The following is a 26,120-nucleotide window of genomic DNA, read 5'->3' on the forward strand; positions in this document are numbered from 1 at the left end:
CTGTTCTGCTCCCCGCTCTGTCTCTGGTGAATTCTCTCACCCTCCGCATCTCTGGCCTGTACCCCAGTTCTGTACAAATAAATAATAAATAAATCTTTAAAAAAATTAAAAAAATAATAAAAAAAAAAGAAAACTAACCAACCCATAATTTTTGAACTGCCTAAACTATTGAAAAGGACAATAGTTTTAAAAATATTAATATTTATTGTGAGTATAACTAAACTAAAAAGTAAGATTTTACCCTTGAGTTTCCATTTTATACATTATTTTCATAAACACATGTTAGCATTTTTCCTTCAAAATGAAACAGAATCTCTGGAGATCTCTTAGTGAAAGCAGAGCAAGAAATGATTTGAGAATTATGAAAAACTTTATTTTTTTAAAGGACACTGATATAGTTATAATTTAAGAGTTACTTATTATTTGAGATTTACCTATTTTTAGTTCATTTATTTTATTTGCTAAAGACTCATGCATTAAAACTGTATAAAATCAGAGAATTTTAGAGTTAAGGGAAATCTTAAAGTTGATGTAGAAAAGATGGAGAGAATTCCAGTATTTATTGGGCATCTACTATGCACTAGGTTGAGAGCTAATTCTAATTCAAATTGTTCTAATTGTAGAACCTATTACCTATTCACCCATAAGAAACCAACTTTTACTTAAGCAGGCAATTCACATTCATCAACTTATTTAATCCTCAAACTGCTAATACTCTCATATGACAGATGAGGAAACATAAGCTTAGCAAAATTTTAAGTTTCTCTAAAGCTATTTTAAGATCTTCTATTCCATTATCACCTGTATATCTTCTAATATGGCTTATCTGTCTGCTAAGGAAACTAGAGTCCAGGGGACTTATATGACCTGTCCAAGGTCAAACAGATGACAGGTGACAGAGGGGAAACTACGTGCTCGGTAGTTGATGCACCACACTATTTTCTCCACACCGTCATTCAAGATATTTATACATCTTACCAAGAGTTAATCCAAGGGCCTCCTACATGACATCAATAAATACTATTTCCCAGCTAAAATGACATTCAAACTTATTTGACAGAACCAAAATAACATTACCCAAATGACCTTTTCCTGATTCCTAAACACTAAAACCTTTACTCAGTTATGGCCTGGAAGAAAAATACCATGCCACAGTCAGTCTCACGCAAAGTTTACTAGGAAAGGGTGATAATGAAAGCATCCTTGTTTTTGCCAACTTGGGAGGGATGCATCAAGATTGGATGCCTGGAACTTAAGAACCAGTATGCTGTCATTTGGATACATAGGGAGCTAAGGAACAACGGATGTGATTGACTTTTACTGGAGTGAGGTGTTGTTGGGAATACTGTAACAAAGGTGGCTCCCCTGGGGATGCTATGATTATATAGCTTATATATCTTAGAATAGTGGAAATTATAATTGGGTACAACTGGGAGGCAGGCTGGACTCTACCCTCATTCCTTAAATTCTCTTCTAGGGTCTGTTTTCTCCCTCATCATACTAGGTAACTCTGTACTATATCCTAGTCTCTACACCATAGGCTTCTTAATATCATCCTCTCCATTATCATGTTCCTATGGATCTCCTCATCTTCCAAATATACTGAACCTTGTCAGTATCAAGTTTCATCTCCTAAGAGTCTCAAGTACCAACTTGTTCCACAGATGCACCAGCTTATAGCCCATACCAAATAAAGAGCACTTGAAAACTTTGCAATATTATATTCATTCATTTTAACTATGGCATTTGAGGGACAATGTTCTATTTTGAAATTTGTAGTTGGGAAATTTTAAGGATTTTTTTGTACAGGTTAAAGCACATGTGGCATCATGCTGGTGAAGCCAACCAAAAAGGCCATGAAGTTCCATGGGAGGCAATCTGGTAGACAAATCAGAAGACTGTGGTTCTTATCCACAAAAAGACACCTGCACTCTTATGTTTATTGCTGCACTATTTACAATAGGAAAGAAGTGGAATCAAGCTAAGTGCCTAAAAATAGATGACAGGATCAAGAAGATGTGGTACATATACACTATGGAATATTACTCAGCAATCAAAAAAGATAAGCTCATGCCATTTGTGACAACATAGATGGAGCTGGAAGAGATCAATGCTTAGTGAAACAAGCCAGAAAGAAAAAGAAAAATACTGAATGGTTTCACTCATAGCAAGAGTGTACGGGATCAGGAAAAACAAAAAGCAATTATAATAAAGTAAAAATGAAAATCAATACACTACTATAAATCAGAAATTCTACAGGGGTGGAGAGGGGAATCGGATCAAAACTGGGGAGGGAAGAGCACACGGGACCATGGGGATGGCACATGGGTTAACTGGTGTTGGGAAATCCACAGGGATTACAACTGAGATGAAAAAATGTTTAGTGACTGGGTAGAGAAGGATGAGAAAGAAAAGGAAAGAGTACTATAGCAAAGAAAAAACAAAGAGTGTGGTATTATAGGAGTCAAGGGAAGAGTTTTCAGGAAGGAGTTTTCAAATCTGCTAAAAATTAATGAAAATTATTTGAAACAGTCTAGCAATGAAAATTCCCCATGTGCTCACCCCTTCAACAACAAAACAGATGAAGTGGGTTGTCTATATAATTATTATCAAGCAATGGGAATGGATGAACTATAACTACATATGAGAATATAGTTCAGTCAAATAAACATAAGATTGAGAAAAAGGAAGAGAAGATGAAAGGAAAGGGAATAAGGAAAGTAGAAAACAAGTCACCATCTATATGCTGATTCTATATATAATGTACTGTGTTTGCAAAGCATATGCATATATACATATATATATATATACACATACACATACACATACATACAACATGATTTCATTTATATATGTTTAAGCCAGGCAAACTAATCTACAGTCTTATCTCTTGGATGAGGAGACCTAAAAGGATCTTTTGAGAATGATGGAAATATTCTCTTTCTTAATTTGGATGCTGGTTACATAAGGTATCTATGAAAATTTATTAAGTTGCACATTTATGACTTGTATGATTTTCTGAAAGCATATACTTCAATAAAGTTTTTGTTGTTGTTGTTATCTATTAAGAAGTTAAGTACAATGAGAACTAAAGGCCTACTATGTTTTGCAACATTGTTGTCATTAGTACCTGAAGAAAAGCTATTCAGGTGGAGAAATGAATTGAAGGCCAGAATGGTGTGAGTTGAGAAACACATTGAAAGGCAAAAACAGTGATTGTTGATTACAGATAGTTATTTGAAGTCTGTCTTTAAAAAAAGAGAGAGAGAGAGAAAGCAGTAGCTAAAATCAGGGAGGATTTTCTGCCTTTGTCTTTATGGTATGTAGATGTGTGTTTGTTTAAAGATGAAAGATTTTTTATGTGTAAATGTGGATAGAAATCTTGTACAGTAAGATTAAAATGCTAAAGAAATTATTGATAATATAAAATTCTAAGGGTAAAGAAATGAATGGGCGTACAGAGCACAGGTGAAGGGAGGATCTTACTCAGCTTCAACTACACACAAAGTTTTCTTACCTCTCAAATTCAGTGTTCTTTTTCTAATTATAGTTATTTGATCTGAAAGTCATGGACTGGTCTAGTGGCAATACCCTAATGTTCAGTATAAAGGAGCTTTCAAGTTTTAACCCTGTCTCTGTGACTTCGGACAAATTTTTAAATAAGTAGTGATGGTATCTTCCATGCTTAATAATATTTAACATCATTTCTGGACTTTTATGGATCAATTAGTATTCATTCAGCAGCTTTAGAGATGAAAAAAGTTAGAAGAATGATACCTTCTCCTTTTTGGATTTAAAAGCTTATGAACAATTAAATTTGACATCTGTCTATGGCCGGTTAAACTAATAGTCAAGAAAAGAAAATTGGTAAATGTGACTCACACTGGTCATACTTCACAGTAGATCACAGTAGAAAGATACAGTATCCATTTCTATATTACCTTCTACAAAAGTGGAATTTGGCCAAAATGAATATAGCAAGCTAATCCTTAGCTGCTCTAGAATGAATATTATGGCATAAGAAATCATATAGATGATGGACAAGTTTTCACAGATGCACAATTGTAAATATTTCTTTGCTAGTAGAAGAGGTATTTGGTATGGTAAGGCCATAAACTATACTCTACATGGGCTTAAATACCACGGCCATTTAATAATGGTAATGTAAACCCCAGAAAAGGGGTTTCCAGGTTCCCTGCCCCACCAAAAGGAGGATGGAGCTAAGAAGGGGAAAGAATCTGAAGAGGACACTGAAGAAGGAGGAAGCAGTATGGAGAACAAGAAGGAGACCTGGAGGAAGCACATGGAGCAGAGAGGCATGTGAAGAAGCTGACTAGTCTTTTGGTCCTAGACTGGTTGAAACAGATGTGGGTGAGAGACCCGTGGGGCAGATGACTATGGCAGTGTTTATCTGGATTTTGATTTTTCCTTCCAGACTTGTCTGGCCATTTTCATGTGTCTTTTATCTTGATGTTTTGTCTTCATGTGGTAGGTGGCAAAACCTATATAGAGCAAGCAGGTTTGGAGGTTCTAGGGTGCCCCTCTCCCTGCCCTGTAACAGTAACACCATTTGAATATGCCTCAGTTTACTCGTGTGTAAAATGGGACAAATGATAACCTTCACTTCATAGGGTTGCTAAGAAGGTTAAGTGATACAGTGGCAAGAGGTCCCTTTCACCACTTTTTATCGAATCCAGTGGTTGCTAAAGTAAATCACTCTAAATCTCAATTCTTTCAAGTGCAAATATAGGAATAATAATATCTATCTTTCAGGGTATATCAACGGGGAAATTAGGGATAAAACATAAATATAGGAAAATAATATCTATCTTTCAGGGTATATCAACGGGGAAATTAGGGATAAAACATAAAAAGGTCAGAAAACAAAACACAATAAATGACCATTATTCTCATTATTATTAATAACAAAATTAGTAACTCCAGAGTCAGGAGAAATAATTATATCTCATCTAATCATTTTTTTTTTTTGCTTCCTAGAGGTCAAGTCACAAAAATATTCCAAATTTAGTATTAAAATAACTAAACTTCAGTTTTTAAAGGTAATTTCTGTCCTCATTGCAACACTTGCAACAGTGTGCTTTGAAACTGTACAAAAGGCTAATTTTCATTAAATTATTTTTTACTTTAAAATCATTTGAAAACAGATAAACATCATAAGCAAGAATGACAGTGAAATTCTTTGAGTTTTTGAATTCAGGAGATAAGTTGTCATGTTAGCAGAAACAACCAAATTCCTAGATATAATAACCATTTTTTAAGTCTTTCAAAGCATTTTTTGAACAATTACATGCCTTTTTTTTCTATAGGTTTTTGGGTTTTTTTTTTTTTTTGCTTTGTTTGCTACCTTGGTTTATGTCTTAGTAACAATTACAAAACAGTACTCATCAGCTATATAACATTGTGAGTTACAATCTAAAAGACCTAAGTGGAATAGTAAATTTTGAGATTCCTGGGATAACCATAACACATAAAAGTATATCATATAATACAACTCCTATAAATCTCTCTTCTCTCTTTCACTGATTTAGTTTATCAAAACTGGTGGTTAATGATTAAGTTAACTCTAAGAAATTCAATGAATAAGGTGGGATAACAGTTTTAATAAAGGTCTACTAAATATCATTTGAAAATGTCATATTTGTTTGTCACTAATCTGAAGGTTACCCTTTTTTGTCTGAATTACAAATATTTGAATTTTATGAGAGTTGAGCTTACATCTGCTCTAAATGAGACTGAAAGGTTAGAAACAAGTAACACAAATCAGATCTCCAGCTTTTCAACTGCACATCTAATCCAAGACAACCAATTTGAGGTTTTACGCCAAAATTTCCTTCTAAGCCCATACTCATGTGCTATCTATAATCTTGTTCATCTACATGGTTCACCAACAATTTAGAAACTGGGAAAACATCATTCTTTTTCATCTCTTCAGATTCTCAAGTTACTTCTCTTCAGCTCATTCTTCTTGTATCCCGTTTCACGATAAACTGCATTTAGATTTTAGAGGTAGGATATTTAAGTGATCCACACCTTCCTTCAGATTTGCGTAGTCTGATTTGGATTAGTTTCTGTCTCTTCTTGATTTTCCTTTTTGCCTCTTTTCAATAATATCAACTACACAGTGGTTTGTGGCTCTCAAGATTTCCTATTATTACTGAATAATAATATTACCAGGTAATACCCATTATTACTGAAGTTTTCCTTCTTCCAGAATTAAGACTACCAACTCTCTTAGCATCAAAAGTTTAGGTGAAAAACATGAGTCCATAGGATGTCTATGTTTTTTCTAGTAATATGGTATTTTCTTATTATTTCTTAAACTGCACTCAAACCCTACTTCCCAGTATGTTCAAACATCACAGAATTTTCTTCATAACTTGAAGTACTTTATATAAGCTACTATTTACGAAATTATAAGCATTGATTTTTTAATTATTCCACGAAGAATACTGAAAAAAAATTATGATAACCCTAAGAAAGTGTCCAAGTAAAACTGCCACAAAACAACAAATTATTGAAGTAATAGTTTCAAATGAGAAAATGATACACAAAAACAAGAGTTAATTTCTAAAATTTGAGACATAACAGCTGGCATGTATCACCTGCAATTTAGAAATTAGGTGCATTTACTTATTAAGCAAGTGACTAAGTATGTCATCACCAATAGCTTAAAGTATCTGAATTAACTTGTTACATATGGTTGGAGAACATGTATTGGTTCTTAAGTTTTATTTGTAGCATCAGTCTTGTATTTTCTAACCTGTTATAATTAATTCAGTCCCCTTGCACTTTGAAATCTCCACAATAATAAGAACTTTATCAGGCTGGTGTTGGTATGAAGTGGCACAGCAAACCAAAATCCCACCGGGAGCAGTCCACAGACTTCTCTCCTAAGCAGCAAAAAGCTGTTATCATTTTCTGAATTACAGGAACTATAAAAGGACACTCTACTCAAGCTGCCGCTGAATGTCACCTGAAAAGCAATCACAAAAGGGCTCTGTCTTGGCTTATCTCTGAGCTCTGTCACTACGGCAACCAGCAGGGAATAAGTATCTGTGGGTCTATGAATTTCAGAATCCTATAAAAGCCAGGGCTAAAAAGGCATGTGCAGCCTCTCAGAGATTGACTGCATTAATACATTAGCAAATACTGTGAAACACTGGATAAATGTCAGCAATTATGGAAAAAGCGTCTAATAACGATATTCGTTGCCTGTCAAACCCCCGTGAGGTTTGATATGTAACTGCCACTCAAAGCTGTCTGTAATTTTATCTCTTTTATACATCTGAATCCACAGCATTCAGATTTGTACTTTGAAAGTAATAAACTGTAAAGCAGTTCATTCCTTGTTGATCACAACTGTCAACAAACATACAATAAAAGAACAAAAAGACTTCCATTGGTTGTGAGACCAATCAATACCAACAATCTCTTGTAGATGTTTATCCAAAAGACCCTTATATATTCTACATGCAGAATATTAAACAATGTTATGATGTGAGGCAGCAATTGATGTGACTATTGATTAAGTTACATTGAGCTCAAAAGGCTACTTGACAGGGATGAATTTTCATTTTAACCTACTCTTTGGGTTAGAAAATTTGTAAGAATTTAGCCAATTAGACATAGTTACAAATGCCTTTTTTTTCCCTTGGGGGGGTGGGGGTACACTAAAAAGTGCCATGAAATCTGTCAGTTACAAAACAGGTTATAGTAGGATAATGCTATCTTCACAATCTTTCTCAAATAGAGAATTATGGCCAATTGATTGTATCTAAAACCCAGGGGTCTAAAAACACAACTAAAGAAGCTGAATTGAAAACTACTCTTTCAATTCATATTTCCATTGCTCAAGAAAATAACTCAAGAAATCTCATCACATGTTACAGCTGTTTAAATGTAATAGACAGCATTTGCAAACACAAATGCCAGAGATTAAGGCATATATGTATTATAAACAAGCTTCCATTTCTGAGTTATGGAATAGGGTCAGGTACAAGGGTTCCAATACTACTTTTCTCATTAAGAGAGGGAGGAAAAGAGCTTGGTTTCCTGAAAAAGAATAGGCGCATCTGTAAAATACAGTATTATATATCAGAATTAATAGGGCTAACAGTTACTTAATGCAATTCAGTCATTTGATTTGTCAGTGTACATTTAATATAAATGTATCATTTATTTTGTGCCAGGAACAATGCTAGGTACTTGAGATAGAAAGGCGAATAAGACTTGCTTCCTGCCCTCAGAGAGTTCACAGTATAAATTATTTTAAGTACTCATCTTTAATGGTTAGATAGAAGGAAAACGTGGTTTGACATAACCCCGAGGGAAATTTATAATAGATAGGAGCTGCATCCCACTGTATAATATTTGTTTCTTTTTAATACTTATTTTATTTATGCATACAAGAGCTAGAGTGCAGGTCAGAATGGGGTTGGAGGGTAGGTGCGTGGATTCACTAGAGACAGAATACAGAGCAGAACAGGTGGATTAACTGAAATAACTTGCTGAGGGGAGTGGTGGGCAAACAGGAGAGGCCTGCTGTGCCATGAGGGTTAATGGCTCCCTGGCGGGGGGATGGAACTCATGCTGCAGTGGCTGCCAATAGCTGCACACTGCTGAGACAACCACTTGCGTCACCAGAGAAGCCCCCACTGTATAATATGTCTATCAAAAATTATTTACTTCAATCTACTTGGTTCAAATTAAACTATCTATCTATATATATAGTAAACTATAAAATACTATATAAAGTATCTCTTGATATAGTCACCTATTCTGTGTTAAATAGCCTGGATAGCAAAGTAGAGTGGTTCCACATTAAAAATAAGGCTACTATTCAAGAATACATACACGTATAAACCAAAATGTTTAGCAAGAATTTAAAATTCACTTATGTTGAAGAACATATATGTGCTAACCTAATAAAGGCAATTTTTGTATCTGTTTTTGCTTTTTATTGAATAACTGCAAAGTTTCAAACCACTTTGAGTGAAATTCTGGAAATAATTAGACTGCATATTTTAAAATTAAAGCTATTTTAAGAAACAGGTAACACATAAGAAATAGCATGGCACAAAGAAAGAGCATTGTTATCAAAGGGGTTGATTTGGAGAAACACTGTTTCTAGTTTTTGTCCTCTCATTTACCAATTATAGTTTCAAATCAATATATTCATCCTAATCTACTAGTTAAAATAGAAAGCTTTGCAGTCCAGTGCCTATCTTAAAACACACTCATAATAAGTATTCAGCACAAAGAATTTTGATGAATATATACAATCATAAATACCACTACCATATCAAAATATCCAAGTTTTCTATTACCTCTCCAAATTCTATCATGTTTTATTTCATTGTAAGACCTCTTTTTATAACCTGGACACAGACCCTTTGCCAATGTTTTGTAAATATTTTCTGAACCTATGGCTTGTTCTCTCCTGTTTTTCTAAATGGTGTCTTTGAAGAGCAAAAGTTACAAACTGTGATGAAATTTAAATTTTTTTTTTTTCTTTTATGGAGAGGTCTTACTGTCTTAGGTAATTTTTTCCTACCCTATGATCTCTAAGTCTAAGGTCTAAGTAAGATGTAAGAATTTCCTAAGAGCAAAGATCTAAGGAAATTTTCTCTATTTTTTTTTTCTGTAAGTTTTACAGTTACATGTTTGGATTTAGGGATATGATTCATTTTGAGATTATTTTAGGGTGTGGCATCAGGTGAAGGCTGAAGTTATCCATATTAATATCTAGTCATTTAATCACCATTTGTTTAAAAAAACAGACATCCTTTTTCTGTTGCACTACGACTTTGGTATCTTTGTGTAAAATCAACTGACAACATTTATATAGATCTATTTCTGAATGTTCTTTTTTATCCTTACACAATTACCACATTATCTTGAATGCTGTACTGTTTTTGAAATCAGGCACTGTAATTTCTGCCCACTTTGTTCTTTTTAAAAATTGCTTCAGTAATTTTGGTTTCTTCACATTTTCACATAAATTTTAGAGTCAGCTAAATTTTAATTTCTACCAAAAAAAGGGCTATTAAGGTTTTGATTGGATTGCAATGAATCTATACGTGTGATGAGAAGTATCACCTTAAAAATACTGAGTGTTTTAATCCATGATCACAATAAATATATTTCCAATTTAAGAACTTTATTTTTTCAGCAATAATTTAATTTTCAATGTACATCATATCCATATTTTGTTAGATTTACTCATAATTATTTCATGGTTTTCTGAAGGAAATGTTTGCCTGATATCTGTTTCTTTGGTCATCCGTAAAGGAGCCTCAACTTATGAATGTTTTTCCAAGAATAATACGAAAGGCTGTGGTACCTAGAATCCATGTAACTTGTCATCACAAGTAATATGAAATCACCTAACTTCAGGTTTTGTTGTGACAGTACTAACAGGACAGGCACGTAGCGTCACTCCTACTCAGCCCTCAAGCAGGCCAGTTCTGGAAAGACTTTCAGGTTGGGGACCATTAGTTAAGGTAATGTTCTGTACCTTGTCTTGTGTTAAAATAGTCATTAAAGTTTACCTATGGTTAGTGTTTGCTTGGTAAGTATTTTCCCACTCATTTAGGTTAACTTATCATTGTCACTATAGTTATATTTCTTGTAAGCAGCATAAACTTTAGTGCTTTTTAAAATTCATTTTGGTAAACGCTACCCTTCAATATATAGGCCATTTATGTTCAGTGTAATTATAAATAAAGTTGGCTTTAAACTTGCTATCTTGTACATGTTTTGGTCATATTCCAGAATTGTTTTTTTGTTTGTTTGTTTTTTAGGTTCTGTTCTCCTTATTTTCCTACCTTCCTGATTATTACTATAAATATATCATTATCAGTACTCCATTTTCTCTTTTATTTATTATAGCTTATTAGCTATACTTTTATTGTGTATATTTTTAGTGGATGCTCTAAGGTTTACTCAAACAGTCATCTTTAATACAACAGAATCCCCTCAATTGATATTATACTACTTCATGTATAACACATGGACACTATAACCACATAATTCCATTCCGTCTGGTGTGATAGCCATATATTTTACTTCTACACATGTTCAAAACTCTACTTGTTATTTTTTTAAAGATATTAAAAACATAAGGAATGTCATTTTTACTATTAATAGCACCCCTCATTCTTCTATGTAGGTCTCTTATTTTGGTATCACTTTTCTGTGTCTAAAAAACTTCCTTTAATGTTTCTTATAGTGCAGGTTTCATGTCACCAAATTTTCTTTAGTTTTTTGTTTGCCTGAAAAGTTTCAATTTTGTCATCAGTTTTGAAAGATTAATTTTATCTGATATTGAAGTTGTCATTTAAAAAATAAACTTTCAAGGGACCTCCCTGGTGGTACAAAGGTTAAAGTCTCAGCACTCTTTAGCTTTTCAAAGCCACTGCAGCATGAATTCTTTCCCTGTCCAGGAAGCTAACCCACATGGCACAGCAGACCTCTCCTCTCAGCAATGTATTTCAGTAGATCCACCTACTCTGCTCCCCATTCTATTGCTAGTGAATCCTCTCATCCCCACATCTTCTGGCTTATTCCCCAGTATTATATGCATTAATAATTTATTTTTAAAAAAACTTTCAGTACTTTTACAACCCTATTCCACTGTTTTCTGGCTTGCAGTTTCTAATAAGAAGTCTAAAAATGTCTATTTTTTGTTCCCCTATATAATGTGTATTTTAAAACTCCACTTGCTTTGTGTCTTTATTGCTTGTGAGCAATTTGATTATAATATTCCTTAGTGTGAAATGTTTTGTGTTTAGTCTTCATGGGTTCATGGGATTCATTGACCTTCTTGGATCTGTGAGTTTTATAGTTTTTCATTGAACATGGAAAAACCTCAATTAGTACTTTGTTTTTTTTTTTTGTCTTTAACCTCCTTCATGTATTCCCATCTTTTCTGTCCTTCTAGGACTCCAATGACCATTGTGAATGATTGATTTTATTCCAGAAGAAACTGATACTATGTTCACTTATTATTGTATCCCTCCCCTCCACCCCACTTTTAGCTTAGTTTCTATTGTATTATCTTCAAGTTCACTAGACTTTTCTTTAGGAGCTTTCAATTTGCTGTTAAACCCTTCCAGTGAAATTATTTCAGAAATTATATTGTTCATCTCTAAAAGGATACTTTATGTATTCTACTCTCTTCTCATTAATTTCATTATAAATTCTTGAGCTGATTCATAGTTTTATAATATAGCTGAAGTCCCTATCTGCTAATTTTATTATCTAAGTCACTGATATGTCCATTTTTTTCACTAATTCCTTTCTTGCTTATGGGTTAGATCTTCTTGCTACTTTGCGTGTATAGTAATTTTGATTGCATGCTGGTCTCTGCTCTTAGAGAGAGTTATCTGTTAATCACCTTGTTTCTTTTAATTGTTGTTCTTTAGCTTGTAGAAGGGAAGTTTGGGGAACTGCCATTCTAGACTAGTTTATACACTCCACTAAGATAAGATGTGACTCTTCTAGGGGTATCTCTTGAATACCCCATATACATACTGATATGTCTCTACTCTTAACTATTCCCTGTTCTGTGTGAATTTTGAGAATTACTTGTCCTTCCCAATTAGTTATTCTTTCCTCTGGTATTTGCTCTTTGACCAGACTCCTGGAATTTTACTCTATGCATATACAAACTAATATTCCACTAAAAATCAACCTTATGTAGATTTTGGAGTCTTTTTTTCTGACGATACTCTGTTTTGTTAAGTCTAACTGCCTAGCCTCCCTGAACTTCACTCTGACTATTCAACTAAATAAATTTATAAAGTTCTGTTTCTGTTTTTAATCCCTGCTCTGAGGTATAGAAATTGCCTCTAGATACAGTGTAAGAGTACCATAGAGTTCATTTGTTTCCTTCTACAGAGTTTTGCACTACCTTTTGTATAATATCTGAAAACATTTCACATATTTCATATAGTTTTCTAGTTGTTTATGGAGTGAAGGAAATTTCCATAGTAGTTACTATATTCATGGGGAGAAACAGGTGTCTTTAAGGCTATGGACTTTAATAAACTAAAATCAATTTTTATAGCATCAAATCTTAGTGGTTATAAATTTCATTTTGGAGACTGTCTTGCTTCCACATGTTCTCCTTATTTACATATTTACCTCATAACTGTATCACTTGAGTGTTTCATTCACTCTCCTGAATGTACCCTTTTTGTTCCAGGTACAGTCCATTTCTTAACTTTCACTCCTTTTAAACTCAAACTTTCTTCTACTGCTTTCAAAGCTGTTCTTTCCGTCTGTTTAGTCTTTGCCTGTGTTATTTGTAAAAGACTCTATGTGTTGACAAGGGCAATGAACCTTCTGAAGCTACTGAGTCTCACCACCATCAGAAGCAACATTATCCATGACCTTGCCAAATAAAGATAAAACTAGTGAAAATGTCCAAAGAATGCCTGAATCTGTCTGACCTGGGACAGGCTAACAAAGTAATTTAAATAGCATTGGATGACCCTGAAGTTACTCAAAGAATGCTTCTGATTCTACATGTGTATGCAATATAAAGAAGGTGCTTACTCAAGAGAAATAGAGCTAATGTTTGTTGAATGCCTATTAAATGCCAGACATTTCACCATGGATTGGCATATTTTTTCATAAAGGGCCAGGGAGTAGATATTTTAAGGTTTGTGTACCATGTGACTTTTTTTTTTTTAGAACTACAAATCCCTGCCATTAGTTATATTGTAAAAACAATTGCATAAACAAGTATATATGACTGTGTTTCAAAAAATATTACTTATAAAAGCCAAAAAAGATGGTGAGTGGGATTTAGATGAACAGTAACCCTGCATTTTATGTACTTTAAATATTTAGTAAAACCATGCGAAATTGCTACTAGCCAAGAATACTATCCTTGTAATATGACAATTTGATATGGCTCACCCTATTATATTAATCCTTTAATTGTCAAAATAATTTTTTCGCAATTTTTAAGGGTGCTAACATTGTCCAAGTAATAGCAATACCAGGATTCCATGAACTTGCACTGGTCTGCTTTGTTTCTCCCATACCTTCCCCGAAATCCCCCTTACTCCTTCTCCCTTCCTATCACACACACACACACACAAAATCTGTTTAGTATTTCTCCTCCACCAGACCTGCTAGTCTATTTGCCACTAAAGAACTTTTAAATAATTTAATTTTTATTAGGAAAAAACTATTTTCAAACAATTTATCAAGTTATAATTATGCAAATTCACCCTTTAACTACTGCCATACATGTAAACTTAGTGGAGCAGCTATGAATAATTCAAATGAATGACTGTAGAAAAACCATGTTTGATCCTGCTGAAAATACAAAGATGAGGAAAACAGTTTTTACTCTCAATTTTTTAAATTTATGAAAGAGAGGAACACAAGCATACAAATTAAAATGTAAGCAGGGCCCTCCCTGGTGGCGCAGTGAGTTAAAACACAGCACTAAGAAACTAAAGCCGGGCTCTCCCTGGTGGCGCAGCAGGTTAAAGCACGGTAATATGAAGCTTTCAGAAGCCACCACAGCACAAGTTCGATCCTCTTGCCAGGGAGTTGACCCACATGGCATGGCCCACCTGACCCACCCACTGCTCCTCTCAGCTCCCTACTCTGTCTCTGGTGAATCTTCTCACTCACCACACCTCTGGTCTGTACCCCGTTCTATAAGCATAAATAAAACTAACGCCACCTCAGCATGAGTTCAATCCCCAGCACTGGAGGTGACCTCCCCAGCACTGGAGGTGACCTCTCCTGGCTTGCCCACTGCCCCCCTCAGTAGTGTACTTAGTCACTTGGCCTGTTCTGCTCCCCACTCTGTCTCTGGTTAATCCTCTCACCACCCCTGCACCTCGACCTCTACCCCAGTTCTGTATGCCTGAATAAATAAATCTTTAAAAAAAATGCAAGCAAATGTCCTTTACTCTGGGAAGCCATTTTTATTCCCATCTGTCAGCAAAATTGGTTGTGCCCTCTTCTATGATACCATTACATTTATGTAAACTTTAATAATCATTGTTTATTTATCTGTTTCACAATACACTTTTCAATTCATAAAGAACAGGACCTGAACCTTCCAACTTTAAGGCTCCTTTACCTTAAGTGGAAGTGATCAGTTTTTTTCCCACCCTCCCACCATCAGGCACGTATATAAGACCACAAGTGTCAATCACAGATGCTAATGGTGGAGGGGAAAAAAAAAATTATTAGTTTCCATTTACCCTACATTGTCGTATAAGCATTGTCCCACAAATATCAAATGAATAAAGAAATAGATGGAGGGATAAAAATTGTTTAACCACATGCTAAGCATATATAGCACTGACTTTCAATATTTAAAATAAATCTAGGAGTAACTATACTTGCAATTACTCTTTTAGTTTTATAATAACTCTAGAATTACCTGTGTTTTATAGTTAGAGAAACTAAGACCTGGAGAGATTAATTTTTTTGTGGATATTGAGATGTTAAATGATGACGTCAGGTAAGAAAAATAAATGAAGGAATGAACAAGGAAAAATACAGTAATTTAAATAGAAGAATAAAAACTTAGAAAACTAACTTTTTTTTTAAAGATTTATTTATTTAATCATACAGAACTGGGGTACAGGTCAGAGATGTGGAGGGTGATAGGATTCACCAGAGACAGAGTGGGGAGCAGAACAGGCAGATGATCAAAGTACACTGCTGAGGGGAGCAGCGGGTGGGTCAGGAGAGGTCTGCCTCGCCATGTGGTCACCTCCGGGGCAGGTGGGAATCGAACTCATGCGGAAGTGGCTTTAGCTTCTCAGTGCAGTGCTTTAACCCACTGTGCCACCAGGGAGGGCCCTAGAAAACTAACTTTTAGGAGGGCTGGAGAAAGTAACTTGGGATCAGGAATATAGGATGCGTTTCTTAAAATAAGGTCCTGGAGAAGGGAGATATATAGGTATTCTTGTTGAAAGGAATAATGTGATTAAATGACAAAGTAGGAAAGAGCAACAAATATATACAAAGAGCAGCAAAATGGGTACTGGCATTTCTTCTGGGCCTCTTTGGAAAAATAAACCCAGAAGGGAAATTTCAGACCAAAGAATGAAGGGTTTTGAATGCCATTATAAAAATCTGCACATCAAATAGCAAGAATAGGGTAGCCACTGAAGATAAGTAAGCAATGCTCAATGTCATTTACTCTGTATTTTGGAAATATTAACCTTACAGCAGAGGGTGGAATGACAATAATGGAAGCTTATGAGTTTACTTAGTAGGTAATACATGATAATGTTAAGAGTCTGTATTTGGACAATAATCCTATAAAGTGGCAGGGGAGGATTCAGTGTCAGGGACCAGCCATAATTTGACACCTGCCAAACACAATGTGTCAGGAAGAAGTTATAGAACAAAATGGTCCCCATCAAAGGGACAAAAGTAGATGATACTGCCTCATTCGTGAGTGACTCATTTAAAAAAAAAAGAAGGCAGAAAGTATGTGTGTAGTTTGTATTTATTTTGTAGACAAATAGCTATGGCCCATTTTACAGAAAGTGAAATGTCACAATGACCTATTTTCAATCTAAGAATATTTAATATGTTGTTTTCTGACTCTTACACATGTCTAGAGACCTCAGAATATAAATTTCTAATAGGGGCCACAGATGATCATTTGGTATCTCAAAAGAAAAATGAAAAAAAAAATTAAAAACTGAAGGATTTTACTACATTCATATATGCATTATTAAAATCTGGAACTTTAAAACTATACATATTCAAATTATCTGCATTATAATAAGGTGTCTAGACATAATTCACAGTGTTAAAATTATTTCTACTCTTTGGAAACCAGGGGCGTCCTTGTTAAAGTGTAAAATGAGATTTCGCCTTCTTGCAACTCCTTGTTCTCACAGCTGAACTGTCACAGCATGAAAACATTCCCCTACTGGTGAAGCTTTAGATACCTATTTCCCTGGTGAAAGTGCAAAAGGAACTGAAAGAGTTATTGACAATCATACAGTATCCCTTACCCCATTAGAGTACAACTACAGCAAAGAAAATATTTTAACTCTGGAGGGAAATGAGGCAACAATGTCTTAAATGATTGTTTACTTCACTGTGTAGTGATTGAAAATGTCAAAAGACTGTAGTCTATCAGTTTCATAAGAGACTCAGAATTAAAAAGAATCTAATTATAAGTCTATTTCTCTGTCCTGTTCGCTAAGTCAAAGGTTAATGAGCAGTACACTGAGAAAAAAAAAAAAACAAACTTGTGTTTCTGAGAATTTCTCATGCAACATAAAAAGTAAATGAAAAAAGATTTTAATCTAGTTTTTTCATTAACTTCTATTAAAACAGCTTTCTCCGGTATTAATTTACATGGCATTAAATTTACTCATTTTAAATGTGCAATTCACTGATATTAGAGTTGTGCAACCATTGCCATGATTTAATTTTAGAGTACTTCCATGATCCCAAATTCATTAATTTATTTCTATAAATTCATAGAAGCCACTGGTATCTATAGCTACCATATAGTCAAAGCTACACAAATTTCTGCCACTAAGCAGGAAAAGTGCAAACTAGCCTCACTTTAAATGGCCTTTATAACCAATCCTCTACTCTGGCACTGGGAAGAAAATGTTCAGGTGCTTTCTCTGAAAGTTAAACCATTCTAAGTACGAAGTTATGGCACAGTGTCTTGGAAAGAAATTAATTATATTTTTGTTGGTAACACACTTCAGACTGTTTACACAGCTGACATTTCTCAGCTGTACCCAATTCATGCCCTAAGCTGTGAGGACGATCTTGTTTTGTAGCAGATGCCTCCACTTGAGTGATTTAAATAAGTATAAAAACACCACTGCCTGCAACAATATAGAGAGCAAGCATCAGCTTTATGAGTTTTTGTAATCCAAACGAAAGAAAGGTTTCATGACGTTTCTTTGGCTAGAATCTTCTTAGAAGAGTACAGTTATAAGTCACTTTTGCCAAAACTCAAGCAGTGGAGCTAGTGGATCTTCTATGGCACCAGCTAAAAGCAGTCTGGCCCTACACATCTTTGTTGTATCAAATCAAGCCGCTCAAAGCAACATCCTGCCAACGTGGCAACATTTGCTCTGGGGAGGTGTGGGCAGGCATCACTTCACAGGTTCTGGGACAAGGTGCAAATATGAATAATGAGGCAAAAAAGAATCAAGCCTCTTAATAGAGATTCCCTCTTGGGTTTGTTTTAACACAGATACAGCACCAGGTAATAATATAGTCTTTCATACACTGTGTTTTAGCTGTTTTATATGTTTTCTATAAAAATGAAAAGCATTAGAATGCTTTGAAAAAAGTGAAATGTTACAATAATCATTTAAATGTGGGTTTTGTAAAAGTTGGTGCCATTTAATTCAATGATTTAATACCTAAAATGTATAACACATTAAGCTAACAAGAATTTATCGTATTTCACTGAACTTGCTCATCACTTTTAGAGCTTGCATCTGACAAGCCTATTTCAGTATGGTTTTTCAAGTGTGGGGTTTAAGCGCTGCTGACTCCTCTGAAGCTGCATATTTCAGACTTTATAATCACATGCCCTTGCTCTTAAACCAAGTATTTTTGTTTTAGACTTTTTACTATGGAAAAATGTGTATCTATACAAATTTGAGAGAACAGTATAACAGACTTAATATGCATCACCCAGCTTTAACACTAATCAAGAGATCACTGGGTTATAGATAAACTATAGCTAGATTTATGATTTAATAATAAATCTATAATGTAGATTTGTTCATAATCCAATAATCTATAATCACTACCCCAACCCTATAAATTAATTTATAAGCAAATCTCAGGTACGATTTTATTTACTTATAAATCAGCCAGTTCAAGCCTGTCACCCTTTTCTGAGCTCTGTTAACAGTAATTTTAATATTGATTCTCACTTATTGAATGTTTATTATGAACCAGGTACTATGTATGTATCATCACCAATCCTCATAACAATGCTGTAAATTAATAAAGTAACTGAAGCTCAGAAAATTTAAGTGATATGCTCTTAATTATTTTCTATTAATGTTATTTTTCACAGCAAATTATCAGACAATGCTAAGAACATTGGTGTAGCCTTAGGTAAACAGAAGGCTATCACTTATGAACACTACTCTTATTTTTGTAAAAATAAATTTCTCCAACGGGGGGCAAAAACCTCAAACCAATGACCACATCTTTACCTCCTAGCCATTCATAACCAGCCAGTATTTCTGTTCTAATTTTTTATAATAGCAAAAATCATGAGTATGTTTAAGAATGGAGTGTAGGAGGTTCTTGATACCCTTGCCAGCACTTGTGGTTTCTGGTCTTCTTGATATATATCTTACAGTAATATATAAGATATAAAATGTAAAAATTATAGTTATACTAAAATAGATGGAAATAAACTATTTTTTAAAGTATGTGTCTACACAGAAAATGTATAATATTTTGATTAATTTATTGTTAATTGAGTTAATTTTGGGGTACCCCATTGGGTATTATTTCCATAGTTCACCCACCACCAAATCACCCATAGTCTAGCACCAAAATACATTGTGTTCCTTTTGTTCTGACCCACTGCCCTCTTCCTTTTGGTGCTTCAGTTCCATGGTGACTATTAAGGGTTAGTTTTTAAGCTTGTCTTTACCTAACTCTAGTTTAGTTACCTCATATGCCACATATTTGTGACGCCATCAGTTATTATCTTTTATTTCACTTAGTATTATCTTTTCTAGCTCTAACCCTATTTGCCACAAATGGAATGAATTTTTTTGATTGCTGAGTAAAATTCTAGTGTATCTGTACCATTTTTTCTTGATCCACTCTACTGTTTTTGGAATTCTTACATTGTATCCATAATTTAGCTATAGTAAATAACATAACAATAAACACTTAGGTGTAAGTTTCTTTTTGAATTGGTGTTTAAAATTTTGGGGGTAGATGTCTAGGAGTAGAATTATTTGGTCACATGGCAGACCAGTTTTTAATGTTTTGAAACATCCCCATACTGCTTTCCATAAGGTCTGGACCAGTGTGCGTTCCTGCCAGCAGTGTTGATGGGCCCCTGTTCTTGATACCCTTGCTGGCACTTGTTGTTTCTGGTCTTCTTGATATGGAGCCATTTTGAAAGGTGTGAAATGGTATCTCATTATGGTCTTAATTTGTATTTTGCTAATAATAAGTGATGATGAACATGCAGAAGTGTAGGTTTAAATTTGTGTATAATGACTAAGTTGATTCTGAGCAATCTTTGTTTTGGGGATAGTTCATCAGTAGTCTGAGCATAGTTTCTTCAGCAAAAAAGAAATCTATATCAAATTAAGCAGTATCAAGTCCCTTATACTAATATTGTAATATTATCAAGAGAAAGCTCATATACTTGGCTTATGATTATCTGTTCTGCAAATGAACAAAAATTATTATAACCCTTCTTATTTCCACATTATTTGAATTAATTATTTCCAATGGATCAAAGCATTTGGTTCTGCTTGTTAACACAGCTAATTAGTATGAAAATAGTGAAAGAAAAGATATAAAATTGATAACTGTCACTTACTGAGTCATCAGTGGCAGAAGTTGGCCAGCCCTCCCATAATTGATGGCGAACAGGGATACTGGTAAGGTCATACACATTTCTCTTTACCTATAAAAAAGAAAGAGGACAATTAAAATAGGATTACACGTAACTTATGATACCTGCCAGTTAATTTCTGTGATATATTGTATTTTTTTCTAGATTAAAAAAAAAGATAATCTGAAATTAGAGAAACACAAATCAGAAAAATTTTGTAAAAAATCTAAACCGAATTTAAAGAAGAAATGCAGTAAAGGCTAGATGAAGTAATAATTCAAGAATATTTCCCCTTCGCTGATTATTTTTATATTCCTGGGTGGCTTCAAATTTCTTTTCAGCTAAAGAACTTTAGGTATGTAGTTCAGCTAGGATAGACTATAATTTTTTATAATCTATTTTTTAAATGACTCAAGATATTCAGTGATTAAAATAAAAGCTATATTTCATATTTCTAAGTGGAAGAGAGGAGGATGTTCTGTTTTGTTCTGGAGCAAATGAGATGAAACACCTGAACTTTTCCTTAATGTTTGATGTAATTTTCAAAGACATAAAAATTATTAATAAACCAGCATAGGTTACTTCTTGAAATCATCCTAAATTAAATAGTAATTCAATATTTTTTAGCTGAGAGCCACCCATTACTACACTATTCAGGCCTTCTTAAAAAGAAAATATAGTAAGTGTTTTAAATACTACAAACTGTTTTTACACCATGTAACATTATACTTATTAAAAGATGTTAAGAATTATTAGAATAAAATGTTAGAATGTTAAACCACAAGTAATTAAGAATATCATTACACCTTCTGTTTTCTTTCTAAAATGTTATTTTCTAAACAAAAATTCTATTTCATATTGTATTTACAAATAAAATAGATGAACTAATCATAAGAATGAAGAGATCACTGATTTTAACTAACTCTTCAGGTGGGTTATGGAATTAGCCTACTGTAACAAATGAAGTGACTATTGAAATGTTGCATATAATATGTTCTCCAGTAGGCCTTTAATATGGAAAACGAGGAGCATTCATTCATGTCTTAAAAGTGCAGAAGCCTAAAGTATCATGTTGTCCAATTACAGCATTTTGTATCACATTACTGTGTATTATACACAAACACATCTAAGTTACCCTTCCAGTGAAATAGGGATATATATTCACTGGGGAAAGGAAAAAATAAAACAAAACATGGAACTCAATCTATTCTTATCTCTAATGTACACCTGTGAAAAAAGACTTAGTAAATGAGAACTGAGGAGCTGGGGGGATGGCTTGATCCCCACTCAATTCAAACAAACAGCTTTTCTTCAGAGGTTCTTAGCAATTGCCAGTCTACCATGCAGTATTTGTTTATGGTCAGTCACATCAAGTTTGGAAATTTTCATTAGTTATTATCAACCCAACAATTTACTAACAAGCAACTGGGCTAGCCTCTGACCATTTCCCTAGCTGAGACTATTTTTGTACATAAACATCAGTAATCTTAAAGAGAAAAACACTCATAAACTCAAAGTACTCTATTGATAAAAGAAAGGGGAAGTATAGAAGAAGGAAGTATAAGACTTGGCCCTCAAGGCAAAAAAAAAATCTTTCCTAAAGTTGCCTTTTAATTATGCTATCCAGATAAGACATGCTTCATCAGCAATTGGGTTGAGAGGTAGGAGGTGTGGGAAGAAGCAGAACAATCTAGAAATCTAGCAGAATATCTAGAGGATATGCACAAATCTGAGTTGAATATATAAGAAATAACTATGGAGTAGAATTCTTTAAATTCCACCTTAATTCTAAAACATAGCAATATGCTATTATGAAATAAACAGTATTTTTCTTCTTTCATTAACTCATCTGTAACTGCACCCACTTGAATAACATTCCTTTGGTATTCTAAGCCTGAAAGCACGTTCTGACTATAGTGTTATGTTGGTATAAAGCACAATGCCAGACTGATGTTCTGAACAAAAGTGATCAAAGTTAAAGTAATGTTACCCATTGCACAAGTATTTGGCTTCATTGTTCTTCCCAGAATGACATCTGTTAAGCAATGTGTCATAGAGTAAGCTGGTTAATGCAGACAGAACTTGGTTGAGAGGGTACAAAGTGAAGCATATTAGACTAATGCTTGGTTATTTCAATGGAAAGCTAAATTCAGTTTCTGATTTGAATAAAAAGAATCTTGTTAAATCACAATCATGAAACAGCAATTTAAGTGAAAACAAATTAGTTTTCAAAAACAACTCTATGTTTTATCAATGCTTGTTACCATATAGCTTTAACCATTATATCGAAAGAACAAGTGGTAAGAGAGCCAAAAGTACAAAGTAAGTGATTGTTCTACTAACTGAGATATAAAATTCCATTATCTTTATTGGTTTTATTTAATTAAAAATTTCAGTCATAATCTGGCCAGGGAAGAAAACATGTGAAATACAAACCAAAAATTAAAATAGTTCTTCTTTTTAAATTGTATTCTAGGATCCTGGATGACAAAACATGGCTGTGTATAAAATGCAGAGGAATATAAGGTCATCAAGAATCAAATGAAGGACTCAGAATTCTCTGAAAGAAGGAAGGATGGAGGAGTAAGGGATGAAGAAAAAGAAGTACTGGGGGAGTAAAGGGGTAGAAGAGAGAAAGTTTGAGAGGATGATTGATTGACTTGAGAGATTTGTGAGCACTTGAGAGAGGCAAAGTCTGGTTGCTGTGGCTGGCATGCTCAGCTGCCATTTACTGAGCTACTTCTGATGGAGTTTCATCTTTAGAGATTTGTGTTAAATTCTAGTTAAGGACAAGTGGCACTTCACAGGGTAACATTTCCTAAGGGCCTCTTTGTCTTACACATTTTCTTTGATCAGTATTGGCTCAAGATCATGCTGAACCTTCATAATCTTTTCAATTCTTGTTATGCATTAAGCTCTAAATCTATGAGATTCAGGCTGCTAAACTATGCAAATGTTTCAATTGCTCCTGAAGAAACTCAGTAAAAGCTTTGAATAAGAGCTGAAAATTAAAGTTATGTTACAAAGTATACAGCACTTAGATCAAATGTTGTAGATTAATAATTGATTTCCCAGAGTTTGTTTTCACATTTTCTAAAGGAAAATTTCATTTCTTCCCCATTGCTTCAGATACAACAGTTGTCTGTGACTAAGGAAAAAAAATATAAATCACATCAGCTTGACGTGGTATAAAATACAGTACTGATTCATTTCCCTACTGTTTGTTTTTCACTGTTACCAAGCATGTTTATAGACAATAATTAATGTTAAATTCTGAGTAACTATCGCCCTTCAAACTTCCCATTTTCTTATTGTGGAAATTTTAGTGATAAACAGCACTGAGCAAAAGATCATTTTATTATGTCTTGCTTAATAGAAAATAATGCAACTATCATCTTCCACAAAGTTTTCCTTTGATTTCCATAAATTTAATATTTTTACTTTTTAATCAGAATTTCGTAGGAAAAAATTCTTAGGAATATCCTCCAGTGACTAAATTTTGAGGCTCATATTTGTCTCAAATGAATTATTTGTAGCGATTTAAATTATAAAACAGGATATTTGATAGATAACTTTGCCAGCTATAATGAAGTCATTCCTTGTAAGCCAAATTATTGAATAATATTCAGGGAATTTTAAATGTAATTCAGGCATTATCCAAGGGAAGGCAGATTCTGATAACAGAAAGAAAAGTCACAAGTTTGAGGTATGGCAAAAGGAAGTAGCCAACTAGATTGCTAGTATTAATTCTGTCTACCTATTACTGTGGAAAAGCTGGTGGAACTTCTTTAAGGCTAAATTTACTCAATCTCTTGTAAGAAATAATATAAATTACAGTAATTATTTTAGTCAATTTTTTTTTAGGTGAAGAAAATCTTAACTATTTGTTTTTATTATACTTTAAGGCTAGATATTTTCTCCTCAGGAGATGTTATTTAAAAATAAAGTTTGTCATACTGGTTCCCAACTAACTATTTCATCAATCAAATATCAGTGGAGCTATGGTTTGGCCAGAAGACTAAACAAAGTGATATAGTTGTATAATTCTATTAATTTATTTCAATTTCTCTAAAATTTTAAATCTAGTTTATCGTTCTTCACTTTTCAGACATTTTATTATAGCAAAAGACAGAAATGAGATGCTTAAATACATGGACTAAGAATCTGTTTGTTATAGTCTAGTTTCTAGATTTTTCTGAGTTAAGAAGCTATGGTTGATTGCAACCCTTATTTAAAACAAAACAAAACAAAACTCTAACTACAGATATCTATTTCATTCTCTTATTAGTCTTAGAAGAAAAAGGTGTTTGGTCGTATTAGAAATCGAACTTACCCAAATTTTAAACATATTAAACTTTGAACTCCAAGTAGTTCATATCATACTGATGGTCAGGTTAAGAGTTTGCTAAATAATAAGTGCACTGAACAAACAAGTATCTGTGTGTGTTTAAATCAAAATAAGGCATACAGACCAGGCTTAGTTCCAGTTTCCTAGCAATCATTGGTGCTCTGAAAGGCTTATAGTTAAGAAACCAATCACTTTTGATCCAGCCTGGGTTTTGAACACATACTTCATATCTATGGACTTTTCTTTTCTTCTTCTTTTTTTTTTTTTAACATACAATACACTCATAGCAGTTGCACATGGATTTGTTTTACCAAGATACAAGTTAAAACCCTCCTAAAAATCCTTCCTGAACAAAAACACTAGAAACCGGATGGTGCAGGGGGAATGAGAAGGTGGCATCAGTAATCAAATGTTAATTAGCAAGCTTTTTTCCCCCTTCTCTCAGGGCTGGCCTGTGTTGGAGAATTCAAATCAGAAATCAATGCTCCAAGTGTTTAACTATTACTTCTTTTCATTAACCATTTAAAAGACTCAGCAATTCTCTCCTCATAAAAACAGTAACTCAAGACATTTCTTTTTCTCAAATACCATCTTTCCACAAAAACAAAGAAGATGTTGTTTGAAGAAAAGTATAAAATTGAAGTTTCTTTGAACTGACTATATTCTCTTCTTTTAAAATATCTGTTGGCTCTAACTGAATCTTCATTCCAGCAACTATAAGTTTTGCTTTGTACCATAACTTGAAATTTTATTTCACCTCTTACTTGTCTATAGAGAAATTTGGCATCTTAGAAAACCACAGGAAATGGTAACAACAAAACTAATCAAATATGGAGACTTGTTTGACTGCATATAGTTTGAAATGTATTTTAGCCATTGTAAAACACTACTAAGGATAAAATTTAACACCTTCATTAGAAACATGATTTTATTCATAATTTCCTACCCGAAAAGACTGGTGTGGTAAAAATGATATAAAAATTGCAACATTAGATCATATTTAAAATGGCTAAAGTAGATATCAGAACTTGATTAAATGATTTTTTAAACAGAAAATTTATTTAAATGATTTTTAATCAAAATTCTAAGGTAATAAGAAAGTGTTTAGATATGAGTAAGACAAGCTATTTTGTAAATAGAAAAGATGCTAAATTAAAAGTTTTATGGTGA

The 26,120-nt window shown here is 33.6% G+C and overlaps 1 protein-coding gene across 1 annotated transcript in view; it reads right to left on the reverse strand.

Moving 5' to 3' along the window:
• FAF1 (Fas (TNFRSF6) associated factor 1) overlaps positions 1–26,120 on the reverse strand; it is a 305,387-nt gene that overhangs the window by 142,114 nt on the left and 137,153 nt on the right. The window contains exon 8 of the mRNA XM_004678989.2: positions 20,588–20,674. Within this exon, the coding sequence (XP_004679046.1) occupies positions 20,588–20,674 (87 nt within the window). The remainder of the gene's footprint in view (positions 1–20,587; positions 20,675–26,120) is intronic.

This window comes from Condylura cristata, unplaced genomic scaffold (assembly GCF_000260355.1).
Source record: "Condylura cristata isolate star-nosed mole 26May11 unplaced genomic scaffold, ConCri1.0 scaffold00008, whole genome shotgun sequence".
Classification (NCBI taxonomy): Eukaryota; Metazoa; Chordata; class Mammalia; order Eulipotyphla; family Talpidae; genus Condylura; species Condylura cristata.